At 39.5% G+C, this 17,876-nt stretch overlaps 1 protein-coding gene across 3 annotated transcripts in view; it reads right to left on the bottom strand.

Annotated features, from left to right (window-relative positions):
- CYTH3 (cytohesin 3) overlaps window positions 1–17,876 on the bottom strand; it is a 100,921-nt gene that overhangs the window by 15,939 nt on the left and 67,106 nt on the right. Inside the window, exons 8-13 of one of the 3 annotated variants that reach the window (XR_012670138.1) lie at window positions 16,516–16,664; window positions 15,610–15,722; window positions 7,301–7,379; window positions 6,147–6,218; window positions 5,860–6,014; window positions 5,247–5,385 (exon numbers count right to left, since the gene is read on the bottom strand). Coding sequence is in view for 2 of the 3 variants with exons in the window: in XM_075132709.1 (XP_074988810.1) it covers window positions 5,313–5,385; window positions 5,860–6,014; window positions 6,147–6,218; window positions 7,301–7,379; window positions 15,610–15,722; window positions 16,516–16,664 (641 nt within the window). In the remaining variant the exon portion in view is untranslated. Of the gene's footprint in view, window positions 1–4,317; window positions 5,386–5,859; window positions 6,015–6,146; window positions 6,219–7,300; window positions 7,380–15,609; window positions 15,723–16,515; window positions 16,665–17,876 lie in introns of those variants that run through there. The other 2 variants (XM_075132709.1, XM_048868109.2) reach the window with 2 other exon arrangements.

Genomic DNA, 17,876 nt, shown 5'->3' on the forward strand with positions numbered 1-17,876 from the left:
CAAGTCCACTCAATCGTCGTCCTTGTTCAGCCAGTCGCTAAGACAAATAAGTTTGTTCACATTTACGAGAGATAATGCTGCCCTCTTCTTATTTACAATGTCAACAGAAAGTGGGAACAGGCATTTGCAAGACCCGCTACAAATGTGTCAGATACGCTAAACATTCGTATGTCCCTTCATGCTTTGGCTCCGTTCCAGAGGACATGCTTCCATGCTGATGACGCTTCTTAAAAGAATAATGCGTTAATTAAATGTGTAAAAAGAAAAGGAGTACTTGTGGCACCTTAGAGACTAACCAATTTATTTGAGCATGAGCCTTCGTGAGCTACAGCCCACTTCATCAGATGCATAGCGTGGAAACTGCAGCAGACTTTATATATACACAGAGAATATGAAACAATACCTCCTCCCACCCCACTGTCCTGCTGGTAATAGCTTATCTAAAGTGATCAACAGGTGGGCCATTTCCAGCACAAATCCAGGTTCTCTCACCCTCCACCCCCCCCCCCCCACAAATTCACTCTCCTGCTGGTGCTAGCCCATCCAAAGTGACAGCTCTTTACATAATCAAGTCGGGCTATTTCCTGCATAAATCCAGGTTCTCTCACATCCCCCCCACCCCCATACACACACGAACTTACTCTCCTGCTGGTAATAGCTCATCTAAACTGACCACTCTCCAAGTTTAAATCCAAGTTAAACCAGAACATCTGGGGGGGATCTTGTAGGTGTTTGTCTCTGTCTGAGGGGTTGGAGCAAATGCGGTTGTATCGCAGAGCTTGGCTGTAGACGATGGATCGTGTGGTGTGGTCAGGGTGAAAGCTGGAGGCATGCAGGTAGGAATAGCGGTCAGTAGGTTTCCAGTATAGAGTGGTGTTTATGTGGCCATTGTTTATTAGCACTGTAGTGTCCAGGAAGTGGATCTCTTGTGTGGACTGGACCAGGCTGAGGTTGGTGGTGGGATGGAAATTGTTGAAATCATGGTGGAATACCTGCATGCCTCCAGCTTTCACCCTGACCACACCACACGATCCATCGTCTACAGCCAAGCTCTGCGATACAACCGCATTTGCTCCAACCCCTCAGACAGAGACAAACACCTACAAGATCTCTGTCAAGCTTTCTTACAACTACAATACCCACCTGCAGAAGTAAAGAAACAGATTGATAGAGCCAGAAGAGTTCCCAGAAGTTACCTACTACAGGACAGGCCTAACAAAGAAAATAACAGAACGCCACTAGCGGTCACCTTCAGCCCCCAACTAAAACCCCTCCAACGCATTATTAAGGATCTACAAGCTATCCTAAAGGATGACCCAACACTCTCACAAGTCTTGGGAGACAGGCCAGTCCTTGCCTACAGACAGCCCCGCAACCTGAAGCAAATACTCACCAACAACCACATACCACACAACAGAACCACTAACCCAGGAACTTATCCTTGCAACAAAGCCCGTTGCCAATTGTGCCCACATATCTATTCAGGGGACACCATCACAGGGCCTAATATCAGCCACACTATCAGAGGCTCGTTCACCTGCACATCCACCAATGTGATATATGCCATCATGTGCCAGCAATGCCCCTCTGCCATGTACATTGGTCAAACTGGACAGTCTCTACGTAAAAGAATAAATGGACACAAATCAGATGTCAAGAATTATAACATTCATAAACCAGTCGGAGAACACTTCAATCTCTCTGGTCACGCAATCACAGACATGAAGGTCGCTATCTTAAAACACAAAAACTTCAAATCCAGACTCCAGCGAGAAACTGCTGAATTGGAATTCATTTGCAAATTGGATACTATTAATTTAGGCTTAAATAGAGACTGGGAGTGGCTAAGTTATTATGCAAGGTAGCCTGTTTCCTCTTGTTTTTTCCTACTTCCCCCCCCCCCCCCCCCAGATGTTCTGGTTTAACTTGGATTTAAACTTGGAGAGTGGTCAGTTTAGATGAGCTATTACCAGCAGGAGAGTAAGTTCATGTGTGTATGGGGGTGGGGGGGATGTGAGAGAACCTGGATTTATGCAGGAAATAGCCCGACTTGATTATGTAAAGAGTTGTCACTTTGGATGGGCTAGCACCAGCAGGAGAGTGAATTTGTGGGGGGGGGGGGGGTGGAGGGTGAGAAAACCTGGATTTGTCCTGGAAATGGCCCACCTGTTGATCACTTTAGATAAGCTATTACCAGCAGGACAGTGGGGTGGGAGGAGGTATTGTTTCATATTCTCTGTGTATATATAAAGTCTGCTGCAGTTTCCACGGTATGCATCTGATGAAGTGGGCTGTAGCTCACGAAGGCTCATGCTCAAATAAATTGGTTAGTCTCTAAGGTGCCACAAGTACTCCTTTTCTTTTTGCGAATACAGACTAACACGGCTGTTCCTCTGAAACCTGTAATTAAATGTGTGTGACTGAACTACTTGGGAGAGAATGTTATGTCCCCTGCTTTGTTTTACCTGCATTCTGCCATATATTTCATGTTATAGCAGTTTCGGATGATGACCCAGCACATGTTGTTCATTTTAAGAACACTTTCACTGCAAATCTGACAAAAGGGAAAGAAGATATCAATGTGAGATTTCAAAAGATAGCTACAGCACTCGACCCAAGATTTAAGAATCTGAAGTGCCGTCCAAAATCTGAGAGGGATGAGGTGTGGCACATGCTTTCAAAAGTCTTAAAAGAGAAACACTCCGATGAGGAAACTACAGAACCTGAACCACCAAAACATAAAATCAACCTTCTGCTGGTGACATCTGACTCAGAAGATGAACGTAAACATGCGACTGTCCACACTGCTTTGGACTGTTATCGATCAGAACCCGTCATCAGCATGGACATATGTTCACTGGAATGATGGTTAAAGCATGAAGGGACATTTGACTCTTTAGTGCATCTGGCACATAAATATCTTGCAACACTGGCTACAACGGCCATGAGAACACCTGTTCTCGCTTTTAGGTGACATTGTAAACAAGAAGTGGGCAGCATTATCTCCTGCAAATGTAAACAAACTTGTTGTCTGAGTGATTGGCTGAACAAGAAGTAAGACTGAGTGGACTTGCAGGCTCTAAAGTTTTACATTGTTCTATTTTTGAACGGAGTTATTTTCTGCACATAATTCTACATTTGTAAGTTCAACTTTCATGCTAAAGAGATGGCACTTTGGTACTTGTATTAGGTGAATTGAAAAAAATTTTTTTTTTACTGTGCAAATACTTGTAATCAAAATACAAGTGAGCACTATACACTTTGTAGGGTGTTGTAACTGAAATCAATATATTTGAAAATGTAGAAAACATCCAAAACTATTTAAATAAATGGTATTCTATTACTGTTTAACAGTGCGCTTAATTTTTTTAATCGCTTGACAGCCCTATCTTAAGTTAGACTTTTTTAAAATTAAGGGGAGCGAAAGGAGAAACAGGCTGTGATATGAGAGTTGTGCAGTTGAATACTCTAATTTTTAAAGTTCCAATTATGCACAGAGTCCACAACTGACCTTGAAGTCTTGGCTCCATAGATGAGAGATGCCATCCCTCCTGCATGGTTTCAAGGCTGTCATAACTGAGCATTAATCTTAATACTCCTTTAAAGAGATAGCAGAACTTCCTTTTTTGATTTTTTTTTTGTGTGGGGGCTTCTCCTCCATTCTTTTCTATCAGCCCATCTGAAGGCAGACAGTGCCCACAGTATTCATATGCTGCTCTTAGGTTCCACACAGCACAAGGCAAGTTAGTAAGATGGAAGCCTTGGCTTTAATTGAAGTTAGAGATGAAAGACTTGTAGGTAATCTTGTCCATGTTTCTCCCAGTGCAGAATAATTCCCTACACTGTAGTCAAAGTTGCTTTTGTAGGTTTAAGTCAACAGTTGTGTTTTGTTTGTCCAAATATGGAAGCTCTAAAGCACTAAAGGCACAGATGCCATGGCGCAGGTTGAAATAATATATGGAAAGCTACAAGAGCATGAACACAGGAGCAGGGTCAAAAAAATATTTTCTGTCATATAATTAAGGATTTTACCCCAATCAAATATTTTTGTATAATTTAAAAAATAAAATGTTTCAATAAAACAGGCTAGACGATAAGTTTGTGTGGCTTAGAAAATGGATGTTATGAAGCAATATCTAATAGAATCCTACAAGAGACATTCCACCAGTTATCTCCGATAACCATTTACTTTCAAATATCTTGGTAAGTATTTTAGTAGAGTTGATGGCATGAGATCAAACATTTCGATAATTAGGGTTTTCTAGTCTCTCTTCTCCCCAGTTTTAAGCCACTGAAGCACAAATGTGAGAAGCCATGTTTAAAATAAAACAGACATTCAGTTTGCTTTATTCCAGGTTTTTGTTAACCAAGTAAAGGACCAAATTCTGCTCTCTTTACTCACACAAGTAATCCTATTGACTTTCACGGGGCTACATCCACAAATAAGAACTTAACACTGCCTCTTCTTTAAAGAAAACACAGTTTAACTGTGGAGCATTTTACCCATACACAAATCAGAGATTCTCAGTAATAATGCAAATCCTTTAGCAACAAGTTTAGCCTGCTTAAGAAAAACTATCTGTCCTCAAAGTCACATCTTCAGCCCATGAACCCTTGCCTTTGTAGCTGCAATATTTTCAGTGCACATCCTACTGCTTGGGCCAAGGAGTTAACTGTATAGATAACAGTCTAATATTAAAAGGTATATTTTAAAGCTACTATTATTCACCATTTAGGGAGAAATTCTAAAAGCTCATCACATTAGTCATTCATTTTCTACAAAGGAAGGTTAGAATGCCGCTGCATTGCTAAGGATATGTTTTCAAAACTAGTATCAAGGTTTTTTTGTATAAAGAAAAAAAAGTGCTGAGTAGCCCTGTACACCAGTTCTGAGTGCTGTATTACAGTGAGGTGTTAGTTTGTCAAAGTCCTTACAACAACATCTCCTGTCATGAGCAATATGCTCAAGGAACAGGCAGAAGAATATCATATTATCCTGAAATATTTTCTCCCCAGAAGGGTGAAATTGCAACAAATAAAAATGCACATAAGGCTTCTATGTTTTCAGTTAGTGTAAATGAAATTCCATTACAATCATTCCTTGCAATTGTCCCTTGAGAATTTTGCTCCAGTACTGTATGCAAAATAATAATAATCTTGGATAATCTTACAAAGGGATATAATGTAAGAAAATGTATATATTTCTAATAATGGTTTTCATTCAGCTTGCTTCATTTTTACTTTACCTTATCACTTGACTGATCCATTTATATATTAACTAGTGCAGGTCCATAAGTGGCCCATGTTAAGTGCTATTTTTTATTAGCAATTCTTCTCTTTCTTGTTGCCAGCATATCATAAAAGGGATCCCTGCTGATACTTGCTCTAGTGGAAGGAAGAGGAGATATCAATTTAGTTTATAAAACATGCATTACCCAAACACATTTGTTTACCTTTCCTTGTCTAGAGACCCAGAGCTGTAATATGTTGGTAGGCAAACGCATCCTTACAAAAATCAGCAACAAGATTTTCAGGTAGTTACCAGAGGAACATACTGCTACATTCTTTTCTCTTTAGCCAACTTAAGTTCTCTCATATTTGCTTGATTTTCAGTTCACAGTACCTGGAACAATAATGTCTCAAAGTGCTTCCTTTGGCTTGACGCATCTTGCCCCAGCAACCCCTTCCAGCTAGTCATGAATCCTCAGGAAAGGCCCTTGCCTATGGCTACTGCTTAAATAGTTCTTTAAGGCATGTTCCTTAGCACAGCACACATTCCCGGATTCTTTAATTGGAAAGGAATTTATATACAATTTACACTTCAGCACTTTTGAAAGACATTTAAGAATTTGAACTCACTTAATAGATTTGATCCACTCTTCCTTCTCTTCGGGGGTGGGGGCAGATATCCTGTACACAACATGGTTGCCTTCTACCACTCTACCATCAGCTTCAGTTTTACAGGCTTTAATTACTTGACCTTTATGGCTGGGGTTATAGAGCTCAAAGCAGTTCTAAAGATAAAGAAATAACCAAAGCTTGATACAAGGAAGAACTGAAGATCTGCATGTACAATAAACCTGGGTACCCTGGCTGTTACTTAAAATAACCCATTTACTAGGCTCATTAAAAGGAAAAATTCTTACTGGTTTTCTTGGATCTTCAACTTCTCTTATACTAAGATTTTCTAAAGGAATAATTCCTCTAGGTTCTTTGTCCTAAAAGACAGGAAGAGTACACATTACTATTTAGTTATACTTTTTACTCCTCAGGGAATTCTGCGCCAAAAAAATTAAAAATTCTGCATATTTTATTTGTCAAAATAACAATATAATCACACCTGTTTCAATTATTTTTGGTCATTTGTTTCAAAATACCCATCAGCAAGTATGTCTAACAATACAGACAACAAAAAAGATTCAGGAAATGTTTTTTGACAAACAGATTCCTTACTAGGCATATTAATACAGAACTCTGAGTAATAATTCATTTAAACTACAATACAGAACTGTATTTCCTGCACCCCTCAGAAGCAGTGCAAAGGCCTGGGGCAGTTCGGGAATGGAGGAATGAGGGAGAGGCAAATAAATTGCTGGGAAGGAGTCTGGGTGTGAACTTGAAGGGTTGTTGAGTATAGGTGGGAAAGGCATGAAACAGGTTTATCTGGGGGGCAGGGAGGGATTGTTAGGGAGCCTTCCCCCATGTAGACCCTGGCTGACCCCTAGCCTCTCCCATTCAGTCAGGCACATCTGCCCATCCCCATGTGTTCCTGCACCCCCACATGTCCCTCCACCCCCACTCAGACACCCACTGCCCCATCCCCATGTGGCCCTGCACCTTCCCCCTGTTCCCATTTGACTCTGTCCCCCCACCCCATCTCCGCATGTGTCTGTGCCCCCACCCAGCCATTCCCCTTTCCGTACGTAGCTCTGCACCCCTCCCCCATTACCATGTGGCCCTGCACCTCCCTCCCCACTGTAGCCCTGTGCCTCTAACTCCTATTCATCCCCTAGTCTGACCCCAATCCCCCGCAGCACCCCAAGCTGTCTGTATCCCCATAGTCCATGTCGCCTGGCCTGACAGGCACTGCAAAGAAGGCGCTACAGGCTTTGGTCTATTACCACAGCGCCCTCCGGTGGGCAAAAGGCAGAACTGCAGCAACATTACGGCAGCAGCTTTTTTTGCACAAAAAATTAAAAGTATGCGTGGCTCGTTAATTATGTGCATGAGCAGTAGCGCAGAATTCCCCCAGGAGTAACTTTTGGATTCCAGACACAGGTTCACAGCAATATATACTTACTGTTGTGTATTCAAAATAATACAGGCAATTATCGGTCAGAATAAACCATCTCCGCTTCCATGTTTTTACTCTTCCCCCTATAAATAGAAGACACCACTAACTTAAAACTGTTTTATCATCAAGATTCTAGGCTACGGATAAGACAGTAATTTAGTCGTTACTTAATGTTTAATGGTTTTTAAAATATGGCTTAAATGCTTAGTTGCAAATGGATAAGACACAGATGAGTTAAGGTTAAAAGGAATATAAGTTTCCTGGTAAATATAGCAATACTAAAGGACAAAATCCTGAAGAAACATTAACTATGGTGATGCTGACACACCACCTTACCAGCTTCTGAACTTAGTGTTATTCTATTCTTAAATGAGTCCACGTGAAAACAGTACTTACTGAACAGATCTGCTCCCTGTCTGTGTTCAGTCATATCTGCTTACTATAGCAACAAGTATAGTATTAATAATATTTATCCATTACCAGTACAGCATCAACAACACTTGGGGAGAGGGAGCTGGATCATCTATTGAATTGTTTTCTAGGTTCCAACTGCAGGACCAGATTCTCAGATCCGTGCAACAATGGGGTTCCAGAGGTGAAACTAAGGGCAGAATTTGACCTGCCATAGCTTTTACTCATGATGATGCACAAGTCATTTAAGAACCCAGACTGACTTTCAGATCCCAGGTTGAGTTTCCTGTGGCTGACAGTTAAAAATGTTTGCTCAGCCCACAAGTAAAAATTTCTGTAATTCTTTACAATTCCACTATTTTTTAAAATCAGTTTCCAGAAAAGAACTGCAGATCAGGCATTGGCAAGTTATTAATATCCAGGTTGAGTTACAGCATACTTAAGTGATTTCAAAGTTATATCACCACATGTGCATCATCCGTTCATCAGTGATTTAATCTTATTACCCCACCCTCTCAATATCGTTGACCTTGTTATTCAATACCCTGAGCACAAAAATCTTTTACCGCCAAAGACACCCTCAACCAAGGATTTATCATTTTAACATCAATCATGTAACTAAATCCAGCACATAAACATAATTTTTATCTGTAGCTCTTCCTTACTCAAGAAGGTTAAATTTTTGTTTAAACCATGAAAAACATCTGAGGCTAGAGAACAATTGTAGAAATGGCCTGAATATCCTGGAACTTTATCTATTCGCCTGCTGGGTTCTTGTCTTGCAGATTGGGTACTATTATACATCATATCCTCCTTTTGGCTGGTTATAGGACCCGCAGTAGGTAATCCACTGCTAACACTATGTAACATTCGCATTTACTCAGCAAATTGTACACTTCCACCACACACATACACCTATTTTAAGGAAACAATTTGAAAGTGGAAGAGGTCAAGAACTAAAAGACAGGCAAATGCAAGATGCAAAAGCCAAGACAGAATCAATGGTGGTAGAGTGAGCTACAAATGCAAAGCATGAGGGAAGAAGAGCAGGTGTCAAGTGGTGAGGGACATCAGAGACAGGAAAGATCTTAATTTCTGCATCTTGATGACAATGTTTTAATGCATCATAGGTCTGTTCCAGCTTCCATCAAAGTCAATTGAAAGGGTTTAAGCTAGAAGTGGAAAAGCCAAAATAAACCTTAGCCTGACTCAGTTCTGGATCCATGAATGAGAAGCAGCTAAAATAACTATTAGGGCAGTTCTACCTTGTTGTCATTGTGACATTACATATTTTTCATATTATATAGTGTAAATTCCAATTATTTTAGCTCATGTTCTGCCTTGTAAGTTGGCCAAGTCCTTGGCTTTGTTTGAGTTTGACTACCATCAAAAACTTTACAGCTTGCCCAGATCTATTATATGAAGAGATTCAGTGGGGCAGGAAGTTGTAGAGCAAAATGGATAGGAAAATACTAAGTCTCAGAAAAACAAATAAGCAGGGAAACTGGTAACCACTGCAAAGACATCTTAGACTGAAGATAACAAAAGGAGAATTATGAACTCTTATACAAGGTCAGATTAGAATAAAAGGCAGATAGGAAACTATACACATTGTAAGAAGGCCTGCACAGAGACTCCAAAACCAGACAGGGCAGACTTCAACAACACTAGTAGTGTCCAGAATTAAAGTAACAGTAGTTTGGGGGCAGATTATATGCCATTTGACAGCTGATAAAGGACAGCGGGCATTCTGCACTCACCAGTTTATCAGGTGAGTCAAGAGTACCCACCGTAATATCACAGGACTAGAAAATAAGATGCTCAATATGACTTATTGCTCATAATGTCACATTTAAGATTATTGGGTAACTATCACATAGCAGATCTTTTTCTTCTTGGTTTCAGATGCCTTAGGCTGCCAAAATGATGATATAGCACTTTGAATTAACTTTCTTTTATATCCCACTCCTGCTGTCAGTTTAAAAAGATACATTTTAAAGGATATTAAATTGTCAAAAGAGAGACTGGAAACAAAGTATGAAACCATAAGTATTTAAAGAACAGATCAAGATATAATCTACACAAAGATTAGATTTGTGTCACAAAGACCAAGCTAATAAAGTAAAATGAAAGGAACAGCACCAATAATAAGCAGCACAGAGCAGAAAGGCTTAAAGGATCCAGTAGATGGATAATCCAAGGGAATCATCCAGAAATTCTACATCAAGTGAATATAGAGAAGAGAAAAAAATGCAACAGACCCGCTCTTTTCACGTATATAATCAGATTATAGGAAATTCTCTCATCTCAAAGGGAACTAGAAACCAGAAAACAAAAAGAAAATTTTTAGGGGAAAAGAAGATGGAGAAGTAAGTAATAATTTACCCATCACAGTTCATTAAAAATATTAAAGGGTCTTAAAATTGCCTAAGCATCAGAATAAGACAATTATGTATTTCAGGTGTAAAAAAAACATTTTTTTTTTAAAACCCCAGTAATGTCAGCACATCCAGCTCAGTCAAGGTGATTTAGAGAACTAGAGAGTGGCTAAAATTGTCATAAAAAAAGACTTAAGAATGATTTTGGATTAATTAATGTCAGTGCAGTTAAATGCAAAGGTTCAGAAGCTAATTTAGTGCCTGGAAGAGTACACAATGAATATGTGTTTCCACACACACAAGAAATTTGTCCAGTAATACCGTACAAGACTAAAATCACATCAGCTATAAAGGGAATGATTCAACTGAAAGGAGCCCCACAAGCCAGTTTCCTAGCCACCAGTCCCTCTTTCAAGAGAGGGGAAGAGAAGTAGCACCCTCTTTAGAATGCTGTGCTGGGGGCAAGTACCATGTACGGAGTGGGCTAGGAAGTCTGGGCTCTTTGAGAATCCTTTCATATGCACAGCGAGTTGCCTGATATTCTAGTATAGGAGCAGCTGCTTCTGCTGCTCATGGTCACATGTCCAGCTTAAGTCACTTCCCTCTTCTGTCAGCAGGATATATATTTGTTTCCAAGTATCTATTTTTCTCCCTCTAACCAGAAAAAGGAAATGATTCAAGCCACATTAATTGTAGCTTTTTTTAGTACGAGACATTTTGGGTCAGCTATTTGCCAACAGAAGCTGTTCTTAGAAAACACACACACATGCTGGCACAAAAGAATTATGTCCCAGGCATTCCCTCCATCAATGCTCATGTCCAGCTTTAAATTCTTAATTGGAGAGGGAAGGGGTTCTCCTTGCACCAACAATTCCTTTATTTGGCCCATAATTAATCTTTATGCAAATCTTGAGAACAGTCCCCAAAATACTAATGTCTCAAGCTGTTACAAAGGATATTTGATTAGCATTCACCAGTCTTCAGCCACTTTACTTGCCACCTAGATGTTCACTGTACCACGTTAGACGGCATACAATCTTGTGAATTAAGAGAGCAAGTTGAGTACTTCCATACAAATGCACTGGTTGAATCCACACCGATGTTCTAAATCAAAACATTACTTCTTGAAATCCAGTTCTGGCACTTAGATTTGGCAGGATTTTATTTACACAAAGTCACCTCTGAACAGCTTTCCACAGGCAAGCCCTCAGAAAAACAAAGTGTTTTGCAGGCCAGGGACTTTAATGACATTATTAGGATGGTTTCAGAGCCAGACTAGCCTCTGGAGACCTTGGAGTTTTTGGGCAGATGAACTTTACAAAAAATACTAACGTAAGAAAAGTCATGCTCTTGGAGAGAGCAGTGAAGTGAGCAGTAGTTCCAAGTGAAAGAAAACAAGGAAGCATAACAAGGCAAAACAGAAAGCACTAGCTTGATATACCAGTGGCTTCTTCCTGTTCTGATCTCTTATTTTTTCAGAAAACATATTTTCTATCTTCAAGAGTAAAGCAGATAACAGCACAATTGATAGTCTTCATTTTTTCCTACTCATTATACAAATCAAGACTCCTTAGTATTTTGATAATGAATGTTTGAGTATTCAAATACTTCTTTAGGCAGAGCTTCACTAATTTAGGAATAATACAATGTGCTAAGAGAGAATGTGACTTAACACTGGGAGTTGGAATAGCCCCCGACATCATACTAATATATTGGTCAAGCTTCCCGGCAACAAGAAAATTGAAGGGATAAAAGAAAAAAAAAATCACCAGGTTTATTTCTGTTCACTGCATTCATGGCTCTACAGCTTACTAACTTAGCAAAAATATTTGTCTGCACCAGTCTGTGTCTATTGATGAAACACAAGTCCCTCAAGAAACAGTTGGCTTTACATATTTACAGTCTAATTCACAGGAAAATTACTGACATGTTTCACCTCCCTATCCAATTAACCCTTGTGCTGTGGGCATTTCAACAGCAGCACCTTTCAGTTTAATGCATGCTCTTATCACTGGGACTTCGGTAGAATTGTTTGTTTAGTGGGCACATAAAGATGAAAGCTTGGTTTTACTTGGTTCATGTGTCACTGGAGCCACAGGTAGAGCACCCAGAAATAAATGGCGATTTTATTGATTTATTGCATTTTTCTTAAGTTCGTTTGCATCTCTAATTTCTTAAAGCTCTCATTCTTTTTTCATTGACTATTTCTTTTGCAGCTGATGCTTTACCACTATCCTTCAATTTGTCCTTTCCCACTGATTGACAGTGGATAAGAAATATTCATGGCATTACTGACATGCTCACATCCAATTGCTTTTCTTGCAAGGTGATATTTTTAAAAGTAAAATAAATATAGTTGCTGATTCCAGATTTTTATTTTAATTTCAAGAAAAACACCTGTATTTATTTTGACATTTAAGTTTCACCTTTAAGAGATTTATTTCCGTTATGAGCTATTTCTCAAAGGTTGGCATGTATAACACTTTTTCATGTAGAGGAGTCTGATTAACTAAATATCTTCTATATTATACAATTCAGTTATAATAGTTTTACTCCTTGGAGTAATTTAAAAAGGGAATTACTATAAATTAAAGTCACTACTGGTGAAGGTAAAGTTATTGCATAGTAGTATTTGCAAGTAGATTTTTGTATATATTTAAAAAACATCATCAAAAGTTTTAGATTTTAAAAAACTGTAGATAATATTAATATTGAAAATAATTTGAGTAGTAAGAGACTTATCTGGATGGTTTTTGTACTAAAATATTTCTCGTTCTTGAAGTCTTGTCTTAAGAAATCCTTTCAGTTGAGGTGAGCACTGCCACATACTGTTGAATGGATAAATTTATCAGCTCTTCAAGTCATCTTTCAATTTGTCTCAACTATGAATACTGTGCCTCTTAAGCCATTTATGTCTTCAAACATCAACAGGAAGACGCTCTGCTTTTTTACTTAGGAACACAAAGAGGGTATTTGAGGATTTTGCAGTGTTCGTAACATCTGCAGATGAAGTAATGGAGACAACCAAACAGCAAGTCTTCTGGCCATAGGCCACATAGCAGGGGGTGGTGGGCCGGGGGGAGCACATAGGCCATGGCCCAACCACTTTTTGGCCAGGCCAAACCTGACAGGTGCTGTAACCCCACACACCAGCTTGCAACTCCACTTACTCAAAATTGGAGGGAGTGCGTATAAGGGCTCATGGGAAGGAGGGCCAGGCTGCTGGTGGGGGAGGCACTTGAGAGGGAAAGAGAGGGGTCAGGCACGGAGGGCAAATTTATGGGGGCCTCCACTGTAAGTGGCCCTCTGCAGCCCTTGCTCCCGGCATTGTGTTCTCAGGGCTCCATTGCAAGAGGTGCCAAGCACCCGCAACTGATGCCAATGGACATTGAAGGTGTTTAACACCTGAAACTATGGGGTCCTGAAGTAGCAAACTGGCAATGTCTCCAATAGCTCTCCCCCCAAGGCTACAATATTTTTGAGGTGGCCCCTACTGCTGAGCTTATTAGAATGTATTCTTAATAAACTGATACTGCCAAAGCACTTGTGCCCATACACTCTTCCGTTCACTTGGTTGTTACTAGCACAGAAGCAGAAGTAAAGAGTTGAACAACTGAGTGAATTTATGGACTATGGATATTGCTACATTATAGTTCCTATCAATATTAATACATCTATCTACAATCCACAGCCATTTTCACATCAGTTCCTAAGATTTAAAAATTAATATAAACCAGCGTGATATGAGACCATACCAGCGTTGGAGGCATTCTGCCTACAGGGGACAGAGAGGCTAGGGAAGCACATGCAGTAGCTATCATTGTTACATCTTTTTCAAGGATGCCACAACCAGCTGTCACAGATTCACAAGTCCAGTGCTCTTGAAGAGCCCCTGCGAGTGTCTCAACCCTCGTATTTCCTGCCAGCCCCAGCCTCAGCCCCAACATCTAGCTGGCATGGACACAGGTGAGCCCTTGCTCTGCCTTCAGTGTGCCTCCCCTCTGTCAAGTCCTGCTGGCTGCTCTTTAATTCCTGCTGACCTTGCACTCAGGGATCATCAGGATTCCTGGCTGCCTCTGAGCTGGAGCAAGGTTCCTCTTATACAAGAGCAGCCAGAATCTGGCTCTGAAATTGAGTAGATTTTGGTCTTTAAATCAGTATTTTAAAACAAAAGGAACAACATTTAAAAAAAAAACCTAAAACCAAGTTTTAGAGTCTGTTCTAATCAGAAAAATGACTACCCTTTGCAGCTGGCTGCCTTATTACACTCCAATGGATAAGCAAGCCACATCAACTTCAGAAGTGTCTGCAAACAAATCAGAGCAGCTTAGAGTTGCAGAGCTAGCATGCTACCAACTGCCAGAGGCTTCAGAATCCTGAACTCTGAGGTGTTTTTATATGTAATTAAAATAAACTGAACATAAAAAAAAACCCACACAAGAAAGTTACTTTGGAATAACCAGTCTTTTTAGCACATGCACATTTCTGCTAGAGGCTATTTTGTTTAAAATAAGCCTTTCAACATTCTGACAGAAAATTTTCATACAAGTAACAAAACACATTTTAGAACGTGTGTTACAAGAATAAGATAACTGCACTTCTCTGCTGCGAAAAGTACTCCTCTCATTTGTATACCTCAATGAGCCTGAAGGAAGTTGTGAAGCAATCTGAAACACTAACTATCATTGTGTTGCTTTACAAGTATATATTCTTATTTTGTAGAAGAATCTCATGGGGGGAGATAGTAAATTACTAACACCATAATGTACAAGCATACGTTATGTACAAGTAGAGTCCCACTGGGGCTAAAGTTAGTGACATTACATGAGAAGCGCAGTGCTACAATAAATTTGATTTAAGAAACAAACAAAGAAGAAGAAAAATAAAAAAAGAATGAGCAACTGAACAAGGGGGGGGAGGGAGCTGGAAAGCCATCAGGTACGTACCTCCTAATGCAGAATAAGCAGAGACAGCCAGTCACAGAACAGAAAGGTGATAGGTCATAGGCCATAAGGAAAACAAGAAGGCACATTTAAACCACTCATTAAAAATCACAGCCAAAACCAAACCAACAGAAACTCACAAATAATATGGAAAAATGGAGACATACAAAAACAACTATTTGAAAATAAATGCATTGCTTTTTGTGCAGAAAACTGATCTGAAGTGATTGTACAGTTTTCTGGAATGGTTTCACATAGATTTGTTATTTTTCAGTCACTGGGATTTGTAAATAGTAAATGGAGCTTCCTTTCTGCTGCTGAGGTTTCAGTTCTCAAGTACCAGAAATCAAACTCCACTTCAAAATTCAAGTGACAAGATTATGTCTCCTTTTTATACCGGTCAGAATTAGCAATTACACAAAACAGTGTAAAGGAGTTACTGATTTTTAGATCATATATTTTTAAGCAGGAATTATTGCTAATTTAATCCTATTAGATTTACAACAAAGCAGTTAGCAAGGAAAGCGGCATACACATCACTCACACACAAAGCAAAGTATCAGAGAAATTCCTCTTCTACTAACCTAATTTCAGTAGCCAACCTTCTCTGTCTGGATTAAAAAATGTATGTGTTAGATCATTCCCGTCATCTTCTGGAATTTTAAATGGCTCATTTTTAATACTTTCATACAAATTCTGGAAGAAAACAAACAAAAAAAAAATTCAGCAACACATACATAACCGATAACCAAGAGATTCCGTTCTCTCTTCTCAGACTACTTATATAAAAATGAACTAGGAACATCTCCCACAGAAACTGGAACCATTCCTCCTCTAAGCAGCATTCACCACAGTCTATAAATAAAGTTAAAAGGAGATATAGTGTCTTTGTAAATAAGCGTCCCCTTTTGAAGATTTCCTGTGTATTTCTCAGTAAAGAAATAGCTTTTCTTAAGAAGTTTGGCACTCATTTTTTCCAGAGCTTTCATATTTTCAACAGTTTTGCTCAATACAAGCTTCACTAAAAAAAATTGTTTTTGAAAAATATTAGACATCACTGACTTGAAAATCACAATCAAATGTCTGACATCTTTGTATCATTACTTTTCTTCCACAGTAGGTCATGATGGCTGTCTTTGGAGCCTCAGTGATCTCTACTATTTTCCCCCCTTTATTCTCCCCACACTCAACCTGATGTTGAACAGAGCAGATTCCAGTCAAGACAGACTGGCTGTAGCGATATATCCAATCAACATTGCTCTAAAAGCCAAAGAGGTTGCTTGTTGAGTGAAGCAAGGTGTTTCTTCCTCTCAATCCCTCAAGGGGCTGAGGTATATTGCAAGCTCATGGTACTTGGTTGTCAAAGATGCATCACACAAAATGATCTTGAGACACTAATTGACAGATTAGTCTAAGAATCCTTGCACTTGCTTCTAAGCCCCACTTCAAAAACCATGAGGTGCCACCTGGTCATCTTAATGCAACTTACCCGTAGCAGTTCTTCTGGAAGGTCCCCACCTTCATTAATGCCACGATTCATAGATATAAACCGCTCCACTGTTGGTTTATCTCTTACATTATGGTTGTGTAGACTAGTATTTAACATAATGATTGCAAATGATAGCACATAGCATGTATCTGAAATAACATTGAAAAGGAGTTATTGCTCTGTGTACTGTAGTATACAGTAGCCTGTAAAAGAAACCCCAGGCAGTTCTGAATAGCAAAGAAAGGGAATTATGCACGTCTCCTCCTCCCCACCAAAAAACAACAAAACCCTACATACAAATACAAGAGTAAGTCTTGAGTTCTTTGGTGTTAACCATGGACATATATGGGCGGTCTAAAAATAGAAAATGACCTAAGGATCCAGATCAGAGGAAAAACTTTTGAATGCTCCCTCAAAACACAGGACCTGTTAACTTTCAAATATGCCATCTATCAGCTAACAGTTTGTATTTGCTTTTTGTGACACAAACCACGTAGGTTATTTGTGCACATTTTATCTTCAACGTTTTTGCTCCAAGTTACCCCCCTTGTTCCTTCAACACTGCGCTGTGTTTGTAAATCTGTTTTAAAGAGTCCAGGTTTAAATGTTAGGTTATTTTCCCCTCTTTTTTGCCAAGTGGTTCTCCTAACGTTAGTCCCTTGAGTTTTATTTTTAACGTGTTTTGCTTTTGCATTTTTGCTTCACACACAGATGATGAGGCATAACATTCTGGCATTTGCAGAAATTGGTCCCCACCCCAAAAAATCAAGAAATCTCAGAAATATTGCTTATTTTGATACAGCAGCGTTCTGCTGTAGCATCTTCTACCTTCTAGTTTGTCCCATTTTACTACAGACCTTTGGAGGCATTTGTATGATATGTTGCACTTTATTAATAGTTTATTTAAACCATTGTTTTAACACAGCTAGGAAGAAAGATGTTTTTGATCCAATCTTGCACCTTTTCCTTAAAAATAAGAAGTAGTGCAGGATTAGGCCCTTTGTTTTGCCCACACCTCAGAACATTCTTGTTTTTCATTTCACATACTGTCTTAGCCTGGACTTCCAAGTTTGCCGCTGTGATAAATGAAGTGTGTGTGGAGGAGTAGCTCCCTTTGATGGACACCCAGCCAGTCCTCTTGGTAGCTGTTCTCTACTTGCTTTACTTGTAAAGGGTTAAAAAGTCCCCCAGGTAAAGAAAGTACAGAACAGCTACCAAGAGGGATTTTACAGCTAACTGGTTGGCTGGGTGTCCATCAAAGGGAGCTACCGCTCTCTCCCCCCTACACCCACTTCATTTATCACAGCCGCCTTCTCTTTGAATTCAAGACAGTTTAACACGTGATCTGACAAATGATATAA

Source organism: Caretta caretta, chromosome 10 (assembly GCF_965140235.1).
Source record: "Caretta caretta isolate rCarCar2 chromosome 10, rCarCar1.hap1, whole genome shotgun sequence".
Lineage (NCBI taxonomy): Eukaryota > Metazoa > Chordata > Testudines > Cheloniidae > Caretta > Caretta caretta.